Raw genomic sequence first — 22,868 nt, 5'->3', positions numbered from 1 at the left:
GAAAGTGTAAGTATTGACGTTCGAAGGAAGCTGACGACAACAATAATACATGCTCACTTTGTTTTCATTAGGCGGCTAGATTACGCAAAATGTGTGAAACAAACCTTCAATTTATGCAAGAAAATGTATTCATGTACAGTACTTTATTATTCATGATTATGGCTTGGAGATCAGTACAGAAAGAGAAAACAAACAAACAAACAATATGGAGGCAAGAGACACGGATAAAAACAAAATGATGTTTTCAACAATCTCATTTTACAAGTGATGGGATGCTAACCCTAATTAGGGCACCTTTTCCATACAACATCGAATTTTAAAATCACACCCTTGACAGTTATTGGAGTATATAAGAATAATTTCCGCAGACATACCATAACATTATATTCAACATTTTAAAAAAATATCACTGTTTTAGCAGCCATGACATTTTCTATTTGCTCAACTAAGGCATGTAGGGTTCATTTTAAACAACAACTTCAATAACCAAAGTCTTATGTTTCCTGTCCAATTGGTTAAAACCATCATTCATATCCCCTTACTTAATATGAAAAAAATAAAATAAAACTGTGTGCTTTGGCCCTTTGGTTTAGCAATTCTAATAAACTGGAATGGGGTCAGGAAGCTGCCTCTTTGGAAAATCCGGTGGGGTTCATCGACTGCCAACGCCAAATATCCTCACCTAGACGCAAACAGATACAGATTACAATATCAGTTTTCTGTATGATACTTTTTGAAATGTAACTTTTAAAAGGAGGAAGTTGTGGGAAAAAATTACACATTCTTTCCAGTGCAAAGTCAGCCTTCCAGCCGAGCTCCTTCTCAGCCAGGCGAGGGTCAGCGTAACAGGATGCCGCATCTCCTTCTCGACGGGGGGAAATCTCGTAGGGAATCTACAGAGAGAGAAGATGGCACCTTCAATTTACAGAAAATTGCGGTTTATTACCGGTTCGGAGTTTAATCAATATGAGACAATGATTTTATTTTGAAGAGGTAAGACTTCCTCTGTAACTCACTTCCTTCCCAGAGGCCTTCTTCATAGCATTTACTATCTGGAGCACAGAGTAGCCTATTCCTGTTCCTAGGTTGTAAACCTGCAGACATAATAAGAATAATAATGCAGCGTTTCTCAACCTTTACTGACCAAAGGCATATACTGTATTTTACATAGGAATTAATCCGAGGCACACCACCAAACAAAAATATCACAAAAATTGGCTCTGCCACCGCACTTGCAGTACGTCGCTAGCATCGATCGTTGAACAAAGACATTGATACAACCTGCCAGAGGGCATCTGGAACGCAGAGACTGTTGATGCTTTTAAATGGAGGCTCAAGACTCACCTGTTTGGTTTAGCTTTTAACAGATTTTGCTATTATTTATTTTGACATAGCTTTGCTTATTCATTTATTTATATGTATTGTAAACTAGCAAAGTCTGTCCTTGCCCAGGATCCTCAGTACCTTGCCATGTCTCTATACTATTAGTCAACAGGTGCCGTTTGTATGTATGGGTGTGCTTTCACATTTATCAAGTGAAATTGGATGATCTTTCATGGCACACTGGTTGGGAATCAGTGCATTAATGCATATCCTACACGCATACTCAACACAATTAACTGGACATGCACCATCAAATGAAATCCAATACAAAACCTGTGTCAAATTCTCTAACTCAGCGATTCTCAACTGGTGGGTTGGTACCCACAAGTGGGTCACAGAGCCATTTTGCGTCGGTCACAGACAGGTTGTAAAAATTACAGGGGATCCTCACTTTACAATGGTACCAACATACAACATTTTGAGGTTAACATATCTCGTAAAAATACGTTTTCATGCAGTGCAAAAAGCCATGCTCAGTTAGTATTGTATTTACTGGTTTTCATTTAATTATTTTATGTTTAAGGCCAACAAATGTTTTTCATACAAATATTTACTGTAATTATGACTTCAATACTGTGTGTACATTGGGTAAATTTATAGACAGTAGCTCGTTTCAACTTGCTTGCAATTTTGGATTATGTCACCACCGTAGGAGCAGTTAAATATTCAACGTCCATTCCAGGTTGAAGTTGCCTTTCATTTGTTTATTTGATTGCATCAGAAATGCTATTACTTTGGGTGCAAACACGATTTACAGCAGTGTTCAAACAGCCTCTTATATAAAAGCGGCCACTGGGGATTTTATATCATAATAATCCAGACTGTTAAAACTGTTATGGTTGGTATGGTCTGCATCCTTTGTTTCCCATTCCTACAATTGAGAACCAGTACTGTAACTTTTGTTTGTGTTAAATTTGTTTGACATGGTCAGAGAGGTTTTTGTCAACCACTTTGCATTACCACCGCCTCCCGGATTAGAGTGGAAAACGACTGAATGTAACCCACCTGTGTCAGTCAACACTGTGTATGTTTTTTTTTATTTTATTTTTTTAAAAAAAAGCAAAGATATTCTGCTACAGCATTCTCATGAGAAAGCTGCACCTTTTCCTGTTTTGTTACCTTGCACCCACAGTTGTCCTCCAGCTTCTTCAGCGCAGCTATGTGTCCCTTTGCCAAATCGACAATATGAATATAATCTCTCACACCTTGAAAGAAAAAATACATGACAAATTAGATTAAAATACTGAAAAAAGATTTCTTTAAAGCATGTTACACACATACCAATACGGGCCGAATTTGAGCATTTCCCATCAAAGTCAGGTCCAATTGTCAAAGACTCTAATCTTAAAGATTATCCTGATTGATTATCCTGTTGTGTGGATTATAGTAAGAGTGATTTTCCTTCCCGAATTGCGGAGAAAACAATCTCGGCTGACAATCTTAAATGTTACAGTTTTTCTTAGTTGCTAAAACACATTTCTTGAAACTGACACCCATTTTTGCAATACCTTCAACACAAATCCAAAAATTCAAGCTAAATTCACAAAACCCCTTATTGTTCCTGCAAACGCATACGCAAACACACTGTATGTGTATGTGTGTACGCACATACATGCATACCTTTTTGTGTACAGCTCTGTATAGAGACATAATGTAAACGTACGTAGTGGAAAAAAAGCAAGTAGGACTACTCGTTCACGTGTTTGAATTTTTGGACTATGGTGGACACAGTGCATCTGCTCAGGTTGAGCTGCACTCACTGCATTCTCATTTCTCTCATTGTCAAACCGAGGAAAAGGGCACGGTCTACAAAAGTTACGCGTATTTCATCTGAAATCCATAATTGTCCTTTGTCTAATACAATACCTACTCTCTCTCTCACGTCCTCCTCGAGCACCTCTTATGCTTACTCTGTCTCTCTGATTGTCTCGAGCCATAGTTAAATTTCAAAAACTAGTGCTCACTGAACTGTTTTATATTGGGTTCTTCACATCATTAGCCACAAGTGTGAACAGTTTTGAGTTGCTGTGTTTAAGTTGAGACAACGGTGCTTTAGTAGAGTTTCACTTTTACTACCTGTGCTTACCATTATGCAACACGTGCATCAGAGTGCAAAATGTGTTTAAGTGGGTGAAAATATGTTGGCAAGTTGCGTCTAACTATGTGAAACGTGCTTAAGGTTCTACCATAAGAGTGATAATTTCAATAAGTGGCACCACAGACAATAGGGTTTTGTGTTTTAACAATTGAGAAATACTGTAAACCTGTTCAATATTTCTGATAGCAAATCCTTATGTGTGTGGTCAACACCAAGTTTGGTCGAGCCACGGACTCTGTAATTGTGACGTTAAACAGAACGATAGTCAAGTAGAAAGCGACCTCAAGCTCGCGCTGTTGCCGGATTTACAAATGGAGGAGCGACTGGTTATGTGGAATTTTTGTAAAATGGGTCTCCCAAGAAAGTCACCACAGTAGAAATGACGAGGAGAAAAGTTCACAACTGCAATGCAGTTACCAGATAAGCTAACAGTTCGCCTACCTTTTTCTATTTTTACCACGACTGCTACTACTCTTTCTTCTTTGTATGGTACGGTATGAATTTATTGCCAGTCCTCAATACTGTATAAGTGGAACATAAAGAGGACCAACATTGTTTCTCAACAGGCAAATGTCACAAAAAACAATACCCCCCCCCCCACCCACAAAAAAAAACAACCTTAAAACAAAGACATAAAACATAAAACCACATCTATGCTGCGACTCATAGGTCAGTCTTGGTACTAGGCAGATATTTGGCTTGGCGTAGGGGGAAGAGTCACAATTGTCAGTGGAGGTACCATTTTATGTGTGGTGTGCTGTGTTTGTCATCACAACAACACGAAATTGCCACAGCAGCAAGAACATGCATGATGATTTTTTTCCTTGTCGTGTGGGGTCGCTCACATTAAAAAAAAAAAATCTGAAAATATATTAAAAATTGCTATATGTGTAGCCTGCCTTAAGCCAGGTAAAAATGTGATATTTGATACCTGTCCCGTCCAGTGTGTCATAGTTGTTTCCAAATATGCTGAGGCACTTCCTTCTCCCAACAGCAACCTATGATAAAGACATGAAGTGATACCACACCATACATCATCTTCTGCAACTAGTAAAAAGACAAATCATAGTGTGCATGTACCTGAGCGACATATGGCAATAAGTTGTTGGGGATACCCTGAGGGTCCTCTCCGATGAGGCCAGAGGAATGAGCACCGATGGGGTTGAAATATCGCAGCAAGACTGAATTCCAATTCTGCTCACATAGAACACACAGCACACGTAAAGACGAACTCAGTTCCTGAATGCACATGTGAACGTCTCTCTACCTCCAGCTCAGTACCTTCTCGGCCTTACAGTGGTCCTTGATCATCTCCTCTATGAAGTACTTGGTCTTGCCATAAGGGTTTGTACAGTTGCCGACGGGGTGCTGCTCGTCAATGGGCAGACGCTGGGGTTCTCCGTACACTGTAGCCGAGCTGCTAAACACCAGATTGTGCACCCCGTGAGCCTGCATCACCTGCAGCACATGCGGTTGCACGCAATCATGACACACATGCAACACAACTGAGGCTTGGCGAGCATACACTTAATCAAGCTACAAGTGCGGGGTCTAGTTGGCTATTTGAACATACAAGGTTAGATTAACATGTTGTTTGCAATCAAACTGTGCTCACATCACAGTGCAGATTGAGTTTGGTTTAACTGACCTCAAGCAGGTTCATGGAGGCGATAAGGTTGACCCTGTAATAGTGTAATGGCTGCTGCGTGGACTCTCCAACAGCCTTCAGGCCAGCAAAGTGGATCACAGCACTGAAAGAATACTGTGATGCACATTAGATTTCAGTTATTCAAGTTAAATTGTCTTCACAGAATAACCCAAAAAAAGAAAGAATTAAAAGGGAGGCACAACAATTTGAGAACATGTTTTTAGTCCTTACTGTGAGAGAAGTGATATTTGCTATAAGAAAGAAAAAAAAAGGTTTTTAAGGAGGGCAGATATTAAAGATGATTTCCGTACAACGGAAATACGCAAAGGAGAATTATGCATGATTTGTAGCGATCAAATATTCTAGATACACTGGAATATGTTAAAAAATTATCTGATCTGAAAAAAAGGAATGAGTTTTAAATTGTTAAAATTTTATATTCTAATATGATTTTTTGATTCCCTTGAAGGACCCAGTCATTACATTTTGATGGGAGCCTGACTGTCCCACACTTTGCAAAGTACTGCCTTTTGAGTGAGAGCAGGGGTACACCCTGGACTGGTTGCCAGCCAATCACAGGGCACACATAGACAAAACACCATTCACATTCACATCTGTGGTGTAGGGAGTATAGAGTTTTAAATGAGCCCAATATGCATGTTTTGGAATGCAGGAGGAAGCAGGAGCACCCGGAGAAAACAGATGTACTACAATTCCTTGTGTATAATGCATATTCTTCCCCTAAAAAAAAAAAAAAAAAAAAAATCATCAAAAATCAATAGTGCGTGTTATTCATAGGTATAAATGGTATAACTGTATACTGCCACCTAGGTGGTGTGAAAAAGGTGTATACTTTCATTCACATTTACACATTTTTATATAGTATTACGACGATAAATGGGCGCTGCTCAACGGAGCATCCTGACGTCCTCGTGTCAGCCGCCATATTCCTATTGTTATCTGTTGCTACTGCAATAGATGGTATAAGTGCTCACTCGTGAGTTTGTTTTACCTTAAACCTAAAGTAGGAAATATCTACTATCAGGTGTTGTTACTCAATCACCTTTAAACAAAAAGTAATAAATGTAGTTAAAGATGTAGGAAACTGTCGAGCAGTGCGGCAGTCCAATGTGAATCAATCGAACGTGAGATTGTGGAGGAAATCAAAGCACAAAAGCCTCAGAGAAAAAGCACATGCAAGACCTTCGGGATGTGGGAAAGTGGCACAGTTTCCAGAAATGGAGGAACTGTATCAGAATATAGCACAGCGGAGGGAAAGTGTGCTCGCTATTAGCACTATCAAACTTAAGATAATGAAGAACAAAGTAACAATTACATTAGTGCATGCACACAGAGCAGAATAATTATTGGTAAAACCTACTAAAACACAGATAATCCGTAATGTTTTGAGCATATGGATCGCAGCAAATGGATGGTGCGCATTATACATAGGTAGACACATTTTCCTGATTTTTGAGGTCCACTTTGGGGGTGCGCAATATACTCAAGAGCGTATTATACACGAGCAATTACGGTAAGCACGGAGAGAACATGCAAACACAGCCAAAATTGGAAGAGACCTGTGAGGTAGACGTGCTAACCTCTAATCCACAGTGCTGCACGTGTTTATACTATAATTATCATTATATATAAGTATCATTATTTTGGTGCTCTGCATTAAATGTAGTAAATAAATATAGCAGCAATTAATGATGTATTTTTATAAATTTGGGGCCAGTAAAGAGTACCGTAAATTGTAGAATTCAGGTACTTGGATGAATTGTGTTGGATGAACGCACTAACCTTTTTGAAAAGTCCATCCAGGCCGGCTCTGTCCAGAAGGTCGAGTTCATAAAACTCAATGCTGGTGTCCCGCAACTTCTCTATCCTAAGTATACTCTCCGGCATACCCCCTTCTCCTACATTCACAACACATACATGCATTGTGAACACATATAATCATAACTGGCGAAAAACACATACACCTATCGCAGCTTACCTCTTACAGCATTGCTGAAATTATCAACCACAATTGGCTGGTAGCCTGCGTCAATAAGCTCCAGCACACAGTGACTTCCAATGTAGCCTGCACCGCCTGTGACCAGCACCTTCTCTGCCATTCTCTGTATGTCAAATTTAGCACCTACTCATCATCATCATCATCATTCAAGCTGCTCTGGGGAAAACAGGATATATGTTCAATTTTAAAGGTACAACTAACTTTGTTTTATGATGCAACATGCCAACTGTGGAATATAAATTTTGGGTTACAGCAGTTGCATCGATAGGCTTATTTCGTTCACCCCCCCCCCCCCTCTAAATAATTTGGTGTTTTCTCGTTTGTTTTTTTAATCTAAAAAATAAATTATACATGGACCAGCCCTGGGCTCGAATTTATGACCACTGGATGGACGGTGCCGTTGTAAATGTGATATTCTTCCTTCACCAAGCTGCAGTACCCTCACAGACTTGCTCACACATACAACAGGAGGGGCAGGTGTCATGTCACTGAATTCACTGATGACTCAAAAACAAAACAAAAAACAGCTAATAATATAACTGATGGAAAATGTTAGCACTTTTGAAACTATTACTTTTTAAAACCGCGGTATACCTTGAGTTCCTAAAGGGTCTGGATGTTGTGGGGCTGTCCTGGTTGACACGCCTCTGCAACATCGCGTGGACATCGAGGACAGTGCCTCTGGATTGGCAGACTGGGGTTGTGGTCCCCCTTTTTAAGAAGGGGCACCGGAGGGTGTGTTCCAACTACAGGGGGATCACACTCCTCAGCCTCCCTGGTAAGGTCTATTCAGGGGTGCTGGAGAGGAGGGTCCGTCGGGAAGTCGAATCTCAGATTCAGGAGGAGCAATGTGGTTTTCGTCCTGCCCGTGGAACAGTGGACCAGCTCTACACCCTCGGCAAGGTCCTCGAGGGTGCATGGGAGTTCGCCCAACCAATCTACATGTGTTTTGTGGACATGGAGAAGGCGTTCAACCGTGTCCCTCAAGAGGTTAGTGGGGGCTGCTTCAGGTGTATGGAGTACCGAACCCCCTGATACGGGCTGTTCGGTCCCTGTACGACCGGAGTCAGAGTTTGGTCCGCATATCCGGCAGTCAGTCGGACTCGTTTCCGGTGAGGGTTGGACTCCGCCAAGGCTGCCCTTTGTCACAGACTCTGTTCATCATTTTCATGGACAGAATTTCAAGGCGCAACCAAGGCGTAGAGCGGGTCCGGTTTGGCGGCCTCAGTATTGCAAAATCTGCTTTTTGCAAATAATGTGGTTCTGTTAGCTTCATCAATCCGTGATCTCCAACTCTCACTGGAGCAGTTCGCGGCTGAGTGTGAAGCGGCTGGGATGAGAATCAGCACCTCCAAATCTCAGACCATGGTCTTCAGTCGGAAATGGGTGGCGTGCCCTCTCCGGGTCGGGGATGAGATCCTGCCCCAAGTGGAGGAGTTCAAGTATCTTTGGGTCTTGTTCACGACTGAGAGAAGAATGGAACGGGAGATCGACAGGCGGATCGCCGCAGCATCTGCAGTGATGCGGACTTTGTATCGATCCATTGTGGTAAAGAAGGAGCTGAGCCGAAAGGCGAAGCTCTCGATTTACCGGTCGATCTACGCACACAAAAAATGCACAAGCTCTTAAAAGTGTCATAAGTATATATATTTTTTTTCAACCTCTCAAAATGTTCAGCAGCTTCACACCCATCCATAAATATAGTAGTTTTTTCAAAATGCCCTCTATGAACAATGCAAGCAGTAGTGTTATGATGACTATAACTCTAAATATGCCATATTTAAAAAAAATATTTAAAAATTGATTATTTGATATGAAGAAATTAGAGCCTTGAATAGGTCAATACGTCATAACAACAGTTTTATTTTTAAATGCATTATCGCTTTGGCGCAATGGCTGTTAACAAAAAAGCATTTGCACTCACATTCACACCAATTAAGGGTTTTTTTCCAATCATCCTGACATGTTTTTGTGATGTGGGAGAAAACCGGCGAACCCGGAGAAAAGCCACACAGGCAGTGGGAGAACATGCAAACTCCACACAGGCGAGGCCAGATTTAAACCCGCAACCTCAGAACTGTGAGGCAGATATGCCAACCGGTCGTCCACTGTGCCTCCCCATAAGTAAGTCATGTAGACGTTTTTTTTAAAAAAAAACTTTTGAACCCCTCACACCGTTAAGCATTTATTTATGTTTTTTTATGAAAACATGCGCCACGTACACCTTTCGTGTGGTTCCTGCAAATGACTAAAGTATCAATACTTCATTTTGAGATTCGATCTTCTGGTATCAGTGACATCGACATTTAAGACAGTATCGATCCTTCCCCACGCCAGTGACCATGGTGATGGGCACGGCAGTTCTTTTGAGTGTACTGAATCATGCGAATCAGTTCATTAAAAAGAACTGATCAATTCTGAAGGTTCGTTCCCAGAATCGTTCAGTTCTTTTTCCACAAAATCATTCAGCTGCTTCCTCATTCAGTTAAGGATCCATCCCTGAGGTTCACGGTCACTCAACACGTTCACTGAAGGACTATGCGTTGTTGTTGTCATGTATTGTAAACTAGCAAAGGCGGGGAGATTATTTTTATATATATAAAAATGGCCAAATGATCACCTACCAATCTCTTTCTCAGCAAGCGCTCGAACACCGGGTTTCGGTTGTGAGTCGTGAACATGCACGCAGCGGGCTCAGCTACCGACCACCCTTCCGCGTCCCCTGACGTCCAGCTAGGCGCTCGCCAGCCGGCGTGACTTTTCTGCATTCCACCGCGGTGGAAGGTCGCTGACGCCAGCAACCGGCACCCGGGCTTTCTGCTCACTCACCTTACTGTAATTGTCATCTGATTAGTGGAAAGCATCTTTGAGTGTCTTGAGAAGCGCTATAGAAGTTTAATTTATTATTATTATAAAATAAAAAGCTTTACGAATGACAGAGACACAGAGGGAATGCTATGTATGTGTACTTATATACATTTATTATCAATTTACATTTATTTTAAATTCGTGTGCTTGACTGACTCAAAAATTAGCCGTTAGCTTGAAGCTGCTAGTGAAAGCTATTCCCGCGAGGACATCACGACTTGCGGTTAATAACGCTCATGAGTACGTTCACTGCGTAGTACGTCGTTCCTTGCGCAAACGAATCACTCATCGTACTAGTACATCGCTCCTTAGCGGATCACAAACGAAGAAGTTCAACGAACGAATCACTCTTCAGTTCCTCAGTACACCAGTTCACCTAAGTCCCTCCCCCGCCTGCACGGCGCTCCCTGACGCTGGCTGCTCATTGGTCATTCGCCTAAGTGAGTGACAACGCTGGCGAATCGCAAATCACACGACAGTACGTTGAATGAAGTCCCGCCCCCGACTGCACGCTGGCTGCTTATTGGTCATTCGCCGAGGATTCAGAAGTGAGGGACAGAACGCTTCCACAGTTCCGTTTCCGTTCCCTGCAGACTCGCGAAGCTAAAAGAACGAATCATGTCATAAACCGATTCGGTTCAGTTCGTTCACTAAAAAGATTCGTTCTTCTGAACGAAACGTTCGTGAACGTAACAACACTAAGCGACGCTGCTGCAGCCGGCGTAATGGCATCTCGTCACAGTACAATCGGTGCTGTTTGTCTTTTCGCTTGAAAACACCACTCCAAGATGGGCAAAGCCTACGTACTGTCTTCAGGATTATGCCGCAAAAAGACTATAACAGAAAGCGAAGCAAAGCTGCAGCGCCGAGCACGGCAAGTCCTCCCCACCTGTAACTCAACTTCGGTGACTCATTTGTCCACAATTATACAGTTTTAAAGTTGTGGGAATGATATTTGTGAAACAAATAAGGATATATATGCAACTGTGAAGTCTCATGTCCAATGGTCTGTTTAGTCAGCCAATCGTTGGCATTAGAGGCATTTGCCAAATGTGGCATTTATTTTAAATAAGGGTCATCATCCCAATGAATATATCTTGGCTGACCAATTAGGTAGAGGGAAAGGTAGCCTACAACTGGTAAGAAAACCACAAAAAAATACTCCACGCTTCTTTCGAGTGGAAATACTCACTGGGATAATCTTCCGGTGGTCGTGAAATGAGATGAAAATGTAGCATGTAAAGTGTACGTGACCAAATATTTGCCTCCTGCGGATGTCTTCTTCCTGTTAGACGTCAACTGGAGTCAAGTTCACGATTGAAACGTAACTTCTCTGTGAGTATTTTCAAAATAGAGACAGGCTTAAAAATCCCACTTTAATTAAACTAAATTCACGTAATCTTAAAAGAATATAAATTAATTACTCTTATTTCATATTTAAAACATTTTTAAAATTTGGTAAAATAGCGATATACTCCATAAAGACGTTTTGAAAAACGTTTTATTTTGAAAGTTTCACCATAAACTCCAGAGTTGGTTGATGGTCTTCCCCTCCTGTTCCTTTCCTTTGGGGGCGTCACATGCCACTGACGTCAGCTCGTACGGAAACGAAGCCGAGTCCTTGGCCATTCACACAGAGGTGATTGTAAGCAAGCCGCCAACTGGGACTGCGATGACATGGCAGTGAAGGACAGGAGAAGTGCCACGTTTCAAGTAGGGGGAGGGGGGAAAAAAAATTAATTCAGTGGATACGTCATCTCAATTACAGTAAACATGACAAATCTCGCTTGAGAACATCCAAAATATATGAACTGTTACTATTCTAGTAATGAAATAACCTGACGTATGTTACAGTATATTAATATAAACATTTAATAATAATATCTGAAGGACGATTGGTGTTGAAAAGTACTTTCTCAACATTTTAATAGTGACACGTGAACAACATGAAAGAAAAGAACATTTGGAAACCAATGAGTTTATCATTTTATTGCAATGTTTTGTTCTATTTGGGGGTCAAAGTACATCTCAATAAATTAGCATAGTGTCAAAAACTTAACTTACTTTGGCAGCTCAATTCAAAAAGTGAAATTCATATAGAGATGCACGCAACACAGTGAAATATTGCATGATTTAGAAAATAAAAAAATAAATAAATGTAATGGTTTTTTTTTTTTAAACGGAAACCCCAAATTCTCTAGAAAGTCGAATATTCTGTAACAAACAATCAATGAACAATGATTTTTTAAATGTTGAAATTAGGCAGGAATTTCCCCTCTGAAAGCTATTTTCTGAAGTGTTTAATGAATCTATAATATTGATCCATTATTTAGATTCTATATAATCTATGAGTACTGAAATAAGTGGACCTTTCTACCGTGTTTTTTTTTTTTTTTTTTTTTTTAAGATGTACCTGTAAAGTGCCTTTGGTGTCCTCAACATAATCATTCAGTCATGAAAATGTATAATAATAATACAATTCTTAGGTGTTGTTATAAGTGGCCAAACATTTTCAAACATACCATTAAAACGATAAATCCTTAAAACATTTTTCTTTTATTGTATACCATTTTTTAATTTGATGTATGTTATTTTGGCACGTCCAACACATTGCTCTGCGAACTATAGTGTGTGTAATTACAGTAAGTGATTAAGTGACATTAAATATGAATTTTTATACATGGTTTTATTGTCTACAACAGGTTATTTGATATAAATGAGTAATTTTGATCATGTTTATTCTATTTTTATAATCGTGTTGAAATTGCTGTCCACCCTTTCCATTATGAGGTAAGTGCCCCTTTAAGAAACTCTCTGATGTTTTCAGTGACATTAAGACCAGCCTTTTGGTCTTTCTTTAATGGAGGCTGAATTAGTCCAAAGTTTTCAGAATAAATATTTCCACTTCTATTTAATAATTTTCATCATATGTGTGTAGTTTGACAATGTCAGTAGTAACATGTCCACTCGGTCATATCAAATCCAATAAAAACCTTTCAGAAATTGAAATTTATTTGTTAAAGGTTACACAGTCAGCTTGTTTACAGAATAATGTTGCTAACATTAGCAAAAAAATAAATAAAAAATCAGTCACGGTCAGTTATGCACGGTCAGTTATGCATAATCGCTGATCCAGGACCTGCAATAATTTGTCATGCCCAAAAGTAACGTCTGTACCATCATTAGATTTTTCGTCTGAAGGCCACTGTGTCCCCTTTTTAACCATAAACATGCTATTGTCTACAAGTCTTCTTCTTCTTTTCCTTTCAGCTTGTCCCTTTAGGGATCCCCGCAGCGCATCATCCTTTTCCATGTAAGCCTATCTCCTGCATCATCCTCTCGATCACCAACTGCCCTCATGTCTTCTCTCACGACATCCATCAGCCTTCTCTTTGGTCTCCCTCTAGCTCTCTTGCCTGGCAGCTCCATCCTCATCATCCTTCTACCATTGTACTCACCATTTCTCCTCTGGACGTGTCCAAACCATCGATGTCTGCTCTCTCTAACTTTTTCTCCAAAACATCGAACCTTGGCTGTCCCTCTGATGAGCTCATTTCTAATTTTATCCAACCTGGTTACTCCTGGAGCGAACCTCAACATCTTCATTTTCCGCCATTAAACATTTTCCTGTTTAACCCAACAGCAAAGTAACCTAACAATGCGTTGGGTTATATATATATATATATATATATATATATATATATATGGGTAACCCAACGCATTCTTAAAGTTGGACTGACACAGCCAGTGGTTATTGTCGACCCATTGACCGTTGTATTGGGTGGGACCCTGCATGTTGGGTTGGGATTGGATGTCCCAAATGGGTTAAATGTGACTTTCTCTGTTGGGTTAAATGTGATTTTGCTATTATGTTAAATGTAACTTTGCTGTTGGGTTGAATGTGGCTTTAATTAATTGAATTGAATATAATAATTAATATGTTTATTGAATTAATTATGAATCCCAGTGTTTTATGGAGCCCCCTCTGTGATGTCATGTGAGTCTAAACATCATCATACATACGATAGCAAGCCCAAACTGTTCCTTCTGGAAAAAGTATTTTCTATAGTTGCAGACAACAGGAGCCAATGGGAAAGAATAACATCTTCACTTTTGAATCCAAAGTTTTCTTATGTTCACCTTTTCCACTGCACCTTGTGACAATATCTTGACCCTTATTGTTGGCATATGTCTCCGCCCTTAAGTCACAATATGTGTTAATTGGATGGAGTCACCTTTAAAAGCATACGGTGCTTTGATTCACTGATGGAAAAAAAAAAAAAACAAGGTAATGGATGGAACGAGCGAGGGTGTGACCATCTGCGGGGTCCCCATCTGATTCTCTTCATCTCTCTCTACCAGAGTGCCAGTTAATCCTCTCCTCATCCCCCCGACTCCCAGCAGGATGTAGCGGCCCCCACTGAAAGGCGAGCTGCATTAACGCCAAGAACCTTCCCCTCGTGCTTGTCTGTTAGTCAAAGCTGATTGGAGATTACAGGCCTGCAGCGACAACACAGCTCTCCATCTTATCTCAAATCACTTTCAAACCCCTTCTTCTCTTCATCACTCTTAATCCAGACTCTGCAGCCTTTCAATGTCATCAACGTTCACTTTCCCCTGCCCTTCTGCCCTTTTCACTGCTTCTTCCGAGACTTAATGACATGAAAGATGAATTGGAGGCAGAGAAGATAGCGAGGAAAAAGGATGCCTCCCGCTCCACAATGATGTCATGGGGGCATTTGTCCTCCTGGTGTGGAGGCTTCCCTTCCTCTGCTAATTACCTTGTACAAACTCCAATCTGATATGGCGGATATGAGGCCCAAACACAATTATTGTAGGCTAACAAAGAGATATTGAGATTCAGGGAAGGGGAGTGAGGCTGCAAGTAAGATGGTATGGTCAGCAATCACTGGCACACACACATCAATACAAACACTTGTCCTTCTCCTCCATTCCCTCAGATAGGCTAATGTTATTACTGTGGTAATTATGCTCATTAGTGCCAGCAGCTGTAGCGAGCCCACTGCTTGCTGTTCAAACCCCACCCGATCATTTCTGCTGTTTTGCCTCCCTCGTTTTTCTGTTCCTCACATTCCATTTCTAAACATGCTCGATTGCAGCAAATAGTCAGCATAGTAAGAACAGAGGGGAAAAGGAGCCGTTAAATAAATAAGCCTATTTAGTGCCATGTTAGATTGCCTGCCATCCAAGATTGCTGTCAGGGGGGGAAAAAAAAAAATTACAATTTGGACTGATAATATACATTTCGACGTGATACTTAGTCACCCTTTGAGAGTAGTCACTCTTCTTTAAGAGTTGCTGAACACAAGGTGTCACTGTTGAGTCAGATAGTTGCCCGTTACAATGATTGATACTCTCATAGTCTTCTCTACACTCATTTTTTTTTAAGTGGGAAATTTTGTTGTTGTCAATAAAAACAACAACCCCAAAAACTATATTTGTCAGACGCTGTAATTAAAAGAAGGGAATTGTTGTGTAATTGAAGTAGCCTGTCATTTAGTTGTATTAAGAATCAAATGTGAGAGGTCCACAGAAATAATCTCCGATATATTAATATTTGCAGAGATCACGAGAGCAAAATGCATTTTTTTTACTTAAAGCTCGGCTAGATTGCTTTTTGTTTTATTGCCAGGGGGTGATGCAGCCACTAGGTAACCCTGTACACAGTTAAGGCAGGCATCAGGCGCTAAATGTCATGCATAGCCTACTTTTATTGGCTGATATGGCCTGTTGTACCCTTCTCCTTTTCCTGGAAGCTATTGTTAAAGAGGTGGTTGTTAATGCGGCTGACCAGATGGGCTCCTTCTCCCCTGCAGGTCTGACTGAGGGTGTTTACCATCCACTGGGCTGTGGATAACAGGTGAGACCACTGCAGACCTCTCAGCCAATCAAAGCACAGCAGATGTCAGCGCTCTCCCTGTAAACCTTTATTTGGCATTTAGGGGCTGTGACAGAGTGGGTTGGATAATAACACACTGAATCAAAGTGAATGCGCTTTTACAAGTTGCCGATGTGGTTATCTGAAATGGACCCTGTCACTCACCAGCATCCATCACGGATTTCCCGCTAACTTTAGTTCAAATAAGCTGAATTAGGTTTCCGTGTGCCTGATTGCGAGACGTTTTCCGAACATGTCCACTCATCTTATGTGTGACAAAATGTTTGTAGCATTATCAAAGCAAATATTGAACATTCCTTTCATTTTCCAGCGCAGGCCATGTGGAATTACCGGTAGTGCAATTTGGTATCATGGCAACAGTAAAGGTAAAGCCCTGGGAACTGCAGAGAGTGGTCTTTTAAAGCTTTTAATCAATCTACCTTAATGGACGACGCGAGTCAAGCATGCACGTATGGATTAGTTTGGCTGGAGCACCTGTCCCTCTTCTGTCAACAGCAGATCAGGTTCCTTGCCACACATCCACCTGGCTGACACAACTTCCTGTCACTGGCAATGCGCTGGCCTGCACGAATACACAACATGAACGCTGCTTTCCTTGTAAAGTGAATTCAGAGATTTGTTTCTTAATACTACTTTTCGGCCCTCTGTATGTTCCGCATATATTGAGTACTGACAATACGATAACCATTATACAGTACATGTTTGAAGAGCATGGATGAAAAACATGAGCAAAGATTGAGAACTGCGTAGTACTCAGTTGTACCGATAGAACATTTAACTGTTTTTCACCATTTAAATTTTTGGGGAGCGTGGCCAAAAATGGCACCCAGTGACACACTTGGGCGTCCAACGTGAGTGGCTCCTCCCCCACTAAGAACTGAGCTCCTTTGTTGCCATCAGTGGCTTTAACTATTATGATTTAGTTTAGTTTAATTATTTATTATTTCTACCACTACAGCATGCAGTTAGATACCCTCAAAAATGCATTTTCTCTTCCCTCTGTAAATTGTGACGTAATTTATAGAACAGTTCGGTGTCATTATTGAAATGTATTTTGTGTTATTTCGATACTGACCAACAGCGCGACAGACCCTGATAGTGTGTCCATCTCCTGCTTGAAAGTCTGCGTGGACCAGCTCACTCCAGACTTTACACAGATCTTCGGTCGAACTGTGTGAAGTCCCATCCTGCCTCAAACGCTCTACCATCCAACCACTAGTTGGACTAGATCCCTGATCCCTGTAGTTCCGTCTATATCACTCTCCTAATTATTTAGCGCACCGATGCATTTCAGACAATTCTCAGATTTTTGTGAGAACAGTTGTCCGTGTCTTCGAAATGTGTTTTCTTGATGAACCCCCAGTGCTTGGGGGGGGGGAAGGGGAAATAAAATCACACTGAGCCAGGTCGGGTGAGTAGAGGGCGATGATGTTCTTCTCAGCCATTGTGAGCAGGCACATTGTCATAGTGTAGCAGCTACGAGTTGTCCTGCCACAACTCTCGCCGCTTCTCGCCAAGTGAATTAAGCAAATGCTGCAGCATCTGGGTTGAAAATATAGCGTTTGTGACAAGAGTCCTGGAACGTATCTGACAGACTTATGTTGGCAGAGTGGCCCAATGAAGCAAGACTGACAGCTTGTATCCACCAGCACTGGGACTCAAATCTTTTCCAGCTCTGCTCATCTGTGAAAGATGACATTTGGAAAATCATTTTGTTTTCTCTAGATAAGCCACTTCCCTCTGGTATCCAATCAGATCATTTGTTGGAGGCATATTTTGGAGGGCTCTTTTAGAGGAGAACTGGGACATTGGAGCAACTGATGAGAATTGAATGCAAACACAATATTCTTAATCGGATTATATTACCTGTGTGATTTTTACATTTCAGCAAAGGAGCCTTTGAATTTTCAGTTGAAGGTTAACTACTGGGATGCCTAATTATTTCATGGAATTCAACCGGTTCCACCACGCACTTGTGTACACACTCACGTTTAACCATTAACTGAAGTTCAAACAAACACCAGGCCTGCATGTAAGTGAAGTGTTTCCCTACCACAGCTATACCTCATTACTGTAAGATAATTGTGTGTGAAAAGATTGAACTAAACAATTTCATTTCATAAACATAAGTGTGCATTTAGCAGTATAAGCATGACTCAAATCGGGATGTAACAGCAACATAACTTTAACTTAGCATCAGCAAACATGGGCGGTTATGTTAAGAAAAAAACAAGGTGGGATTTTCATATAAAACACTTCCGCTCAAAACAAGCAGAACTTGATTATTAGTAACAATGTGCTTTCCAAACAATCATCCATTTTCCGTACGGCTTATCCTCACGAGGATCGCGGGCGAGCTGGAGCCTATCCCAGCTGACTCTGGGCGAGAGGCGGGGGACACCCTGAACTGGTCGCCAGCCAATCGCAGGGCACATATAAAACAAACAAGCATTAACACACACGGGCAATTTCAATTTTTCAATTAACCTACTGTGCATGTTTTTGGGATGTGGAAGGAAACCGAGGTAACCGGAGAAAACCCACGCAGGCGCGGGGGAGAACATGCAAACTTCACCCAGTTCCTCAGAATTGTGAGGCAGATGTGTTAACCAATCATCCACCGTGCCACTTCAAAACATGTCATACATAAAATTACAACTAAATACTTCCGTTGGAACCTTTTCACAATTATTTTCATGAGGAACTTGTGGATTTACACGATGAGTCCCGTGGCAGTTCCAAGTAGGACGCTGACACTGTATAGTAGTCCTATATTATTGGCGGACATAGGACTTACCAGGTGCAAACATATCTTTATATATTTCACAAAGATTTACAGAACTTTATAACTGTATAATTGTGGACAATGGAGTTAACGGAGCTACGGTGGGAGGGGGGGTCTGTGCTCACGGTCCAAACTCAGAAGATCTTGACGACTGTACGTCGGCTTTGCCCAACATGGAGAGGTGTTTGCAATCAAAAATACCCAGAAACACAACAAAAAGAGCCCTGGGTGTGCTGTGACGCGATGGCCATTAAAGTCTGCTTGGGGATTGACACTGTCTGAAATGTCGACCTTACCACCTTACTCGCGTGTTAGGTAGCCTACAGTCCGTTGCAACAATGGATTGTTTTCAAAAAAAGAGTGCAGACTGAAAATGAAAATAAAAACCCTGTCTGCCATGGGGACCAAAAAGAAGAGGAAGATGAAAAAAAATGAGCCAGGACCTGAAGGAGCACCAGAGCAGTCCATCACGCCGAGCTGCTCTTGAGCCCCCGTCAGCTGCACTGCTGACACTAACACAGGTGACTGGCCCTCGGATTTCACCTGTTGATGAATCAAGGCGGCCTCTCCTTTGGCATCATCCAGCCACAAAGGTTGGAATGTAGGATCGCTATTTCAATCTTAGATGGTTTCAAGATTAGAAATGGCTGGAATATTCGATTATAAAGTCGTGAAAATCGATTATATTCTCAGCTACCCCCCCGGATCAGTCAAGCCTCCCCTTAGCACTGGGAGAGAAAAAATTCCCCCACCTTTTCCCTTGCGTTGCACCTCATATGTGCGTGTGTATGCTAGCGGCCACACCAAATCCGCCCCCCAACAGAGACAAAGAGACTTGATGACTGACAATTGGGATCACGCCATTCATTCCGCTTTAAACAAACGTGCCCAGGTGCTGAGACTTATGAGTGAACCCTCTTGTCCTCTAGTCTCTTTGGAGGCATGAGACGAGGAAAAGAAGCATATATGCTGCTCATTGCAAATTGGCAATATAACGAGGCCGGGAAAATTAGAGTTGAGGGCCATGTTAAATGTTATTTTCAGTACGCGTCGCGGCCAGTGTTGTTCTTGGCAGCCATTTTAGCCATTTGGATGAAAATGCTTATTAGTCTTAGGCACATTTGACTCATTTCTATAAGTGATAGTTTCAGTCCAGCAAAACTCAAAAAGGTTTTTACTCTAGTTTTAGTGACAATTAAAGAAATAATTAATATTTAGCGCACATATGAGTCGTCACCTTATCGTGGTGGAAGGGTTTACGTGTCCCAATGACCCTATGAGCTCGGTAGTCTAGGGCTCTATGCCCCTGGTAGGGTCACCCGTGGCAAGCCCTCGGCGACAGAAGCTAGCGCTAGGGACATGGAATGTCAGCTCTCTGGCAGGGAAAGAGCCTGAACTGCTGTGTGAGCTTGACAAATTCTGACTGGACATAGTCAGTCTCACCTCAACACATGGGCTCAGGTACCAGTATTCTTGAGAGGGATTGGACTCTATTCCACACTGGAGTTGCCCATGGTGAGCGTGGCCGAGCAGGTGTGGGAATACTTATGTGTCCCTGTGTGAGGTGGTAGAAGGATATTGAAGGTGTCCACGGATTGATGCAGGTCTGATGCACGGGAAGTCTTTTGTTTTTGACCGCAGGCTGGCAGCAATTTTGAAGTTCTTGGTTCAACAATAACAGTACATGCTTTGTTTTTGTACGACTAAATGGATTGGCCTATCCAAACTTAATTTTGCACGCAGAAGTGTCATTGCACGTAACTTAATGTAACAAGTTACAGGAGCGAAGCTGAAACGTCACGCCAGAGCCGCGAGTGCATAACATCTAAACAACAACATCAACAGTGTTGCTGCTCTATAACCACCGTCATCTTCATTATCCATATGATAATAAACTGATTAAAGCTAGCAAACGTTATACTACCCACAAAGGCGGCTGGGTGATGGATGGGCGAAGAGATAGACTCAGTCTGTCGGTCGGGGGGCTTTGTCCGGAATCTGTGACTACTTTCGATTGTGCAAACTATGCACCCCAGATCGCCCCCACCTTCCCGCACCAGCTGCCTCTGACCCCTTATCGTAGCCTTCCCTCTGCTTGCCATGTGTTGGGAGTCAAAGGGGTCCCACCTATTGCTCGTCAGAATGGAAGCCCACCATCTCTGGGGCTTGCGCACTAAATTACAATCAATAGTTGGGCAGACAGAGATGGATTGGGTCGTCCACAACCCTGTACCTTCGCGGGAGGCCCCTGCCATCCAAGGGGCGGCTGTCACAGACCAATAATAGGAGTGGATTTAAAGGGAGTGCCTAGGTCAAGTCTGCTGCCCCTGGAAGGAAGTTATAACAAAGCAATGGAGGGAAATTCTTTTCTCTTTAGGAACAACAACCCTCACAAAGCCTGTGACAGACGGACGTGTGCTAGAGTTGGCCTTGATGCTCCGGCGACAATGACTGACTGAAGTAATATGATTGTAATCAATCTAGAAAAAAAAAAAAACAATCAAAGAATGCATACTTTTCAAATATTTTTTAGTGAACAGTAGATCTTATGGGGCCTCTCATGTCCACTTCGAGAAGCCCACAGATTTAAACCATTATATATATTTTTTTAAAGAATTCAATTGAAATAAAAATGAAATAAATTCTACCCGGCTTGTGTAGGCACATTAGATGGGCAGTTTGAAAAGTAGGAAGGTATGTAGTAACTAGACATCAGAATCAGAATCATCTTTATTTGCCAAGTATGTCCAAAAAACACACAAGGAATTTGTCTCCGGTAGTTGGAGTTGGTACGACAACAGACTTTTGAGACATAAAGACATTGAGAAAAACAGTCACTGAGCAATAAAGTGTTGCTAGTTATCTGGTAATGCCAGTAAAAAAAAAATGTTGACAATTGTGCAAAAAGATGCAGAGTCCTCTAGCACTTGGAACAGTTCGAATGACTAATATAGCAGTAGACCGGTGCAATGACCATTGTGCAAAGGGCGCCGAGACTTCAAGGAGCGTATGCGGTTTAAAGTGACGAGTAGCGCGATAATCTGGGACAATGTTGATTGTGCAAATGTTGCAGATACTACTCAGTCATTTGTGCAAATGGGGTTGATGCTACTCTGGCATGAGTGGCCAGTGTTGGTCAAAATGAAGGTGGAAAATAAGTATAGGCAGGAGCTCGATACACACCTTTTCCAACGTGTTTTGGGAGATTTTGTTATGGTCCAATGAAACCAAGGTTGAACTTTTTAGTTATAATTCCAAAAGGCGTGTTTAGCGCAAACACCTCATTGCTGATCACTAAAAGAACAGCATAGCTACAGTGAAGCACGGTAGCAGCATCATGCTTTGGGGCTGTTGTTCTTAAAATGGAGGTAGGGTCTCAGAAAAGGTGGAGGGAATTATGAACAGTTTGAAATACCGGAAGTATTACCACAAACCCTTCAGGCTTCTGACAGAAAACAAACGAATAACACATTTTAAAAAGCCAGGATTAGCCAACTTGAACATCTAAAATTAATTTGGGGCTAATCAGAGGCATTTTGAATGTTGGCAGTTAAAAGAGGCTGTGCACACCTGTGCAACTACATGATCTCAGCTGCTTATTTGTACCCCCCCTCTCTAAAAGAATTTAAAAAAACATTTGGGTTGTACAGATTATACGAAATAAATTAATATCACAAAAAGCTGGCACGTGAACAGGGGTGTGTCGTATATTTTTTCCAATGTACTTCTACAGTATGCGTCTATTGTATTGTATAAAGTGTTTGTGATACCACGTGAAAGGATTTGAACTAGCAGCCTGCTCACGTGTTTGTATTTATTTCTGCACAACAAAAGGCCTCCAATAAGTCTGCCTTTTACTCATCGTCACTACTCAATAACACTGTCTTGACGTTCTGTCTCTTCCAATCATCTGTATGGCAATAGCGTAGTTCTTGGCTTTTTCCACCAGAGACTGAGTGATTGGGTCCATCATGTGAACCGAGACGTGCAAAAGTCTCCACGATGCCACAACATGACCATGATGATGATGATGATTGGTGAGCGAGCTTATTGTGTATTCGCCGCCAAGGTTCAAGAAGAATCATTCACATGTAGATGTGTCCGTGTGGAAGTACCTCTACTATACAATTTCCATTTAGATAAGGT

At 41.6% G+C, this 22,868-nt stretch overlaps 1 protein-coding gene across 6 annotated transcripts; it reads right to left on the bottom strand.

Moving 5' to 3' along the window:
• Positions 1-124: 124 nt before the first annotated feature.
• gale (UDP-galactose-4-epimerase) lies at positions 125-11,609 on the bottom strand. 6 transcript variants are annotated; one of them, XM_061696721.1, is made up of 13 exons: positions 11,537-11,609; positions 11,210-11,350; positions 7,744-8,747; positions 7,129-7,252; positions 6,933-7,048; positions 5,130-5,243; positions 4,763-4,939; positions 4,562-4,675; positions 4,413-4,479; positions 2,503-2,588; positions 1,017-1,094; positions 779-893; positions 125-682 (listed from the first exon to the last, which is right to left on the bottom strand). In XM_061696721.1, exons 4-13 carry the CDS (start codon positions 7,247-7,249, stop codon positions 618-620), a joined length of 1,053 nt encoding a protein of 350 aa, XP_061552705.1. In that variant the 5' UTR covers positions 7,250-7,252; positions 7,744-8,747; positions 11,210-11,350; positions 11,537-11,609; the 3' UTR covers positions 125-617. The 6 variants fall into 6 exon arrangements, with proteins under 6 accessions (XP_061552705.1, XP_061552703.1, XP_061552704.1 ...); XM_061696719.1 differs by lacking the exon at positions 7,744-8,747 and having other exon boundaries at positions 7,129-7,272; positions 11,537-11,604; XM_061696720.1 differs by lacking the exon at positions 7,744-8,747 and having other exon boundaries at positions 11,537-11,601.
• Positions 11,610-22,868: the final 11,259 nt, after the last annotated feature.

The sequence above is a fragment of the Phycodurus eques genome, chromosome 14 (genome assembly GCF_024500275.1).
Source record: "Phycodurus eques isolate BA_2022a chromosome 14, UOR_Pequ_1.1, whole genome shotgun sequence".
Taxonomy (NCBI): domain Eukaryota; kingdom Metazoa; phylum Chordata; class Actinopteri; order Syngnathiformes; family Syngnathidae; genus Phycodurus; species Phycodurus eques.
This window is presented reverse-complemented; position numbering and strand designations above follow the sequence as displayed.

What these genes read in the sequence shown, in the direction of transcription:
- gale (XM_061696719.1), bottom strand. Translation starts at nt 11,255, where the DNA reads ATGCTACATTTTCATCTCATTTCACGACCACCGGAAGATTATCCCA. An exon ending in TGACACACTGGACGGGACAG is followed by an intron (nt 2,589 to 4,412) that starts GTATCAAATATC and finishes TTTTCTTTCAAG; the next exon opens with GTGTGAGAGATTATATTCAT. An exon ending in CTTTGCACTGGAAAGAATGT is followed by an intron (nt 683 to 778) that starts GTAATTTTTTCC and finishes GTTTGCGTCTAG; the next exon opens with GTGAGGATATTTGGCGTTGG.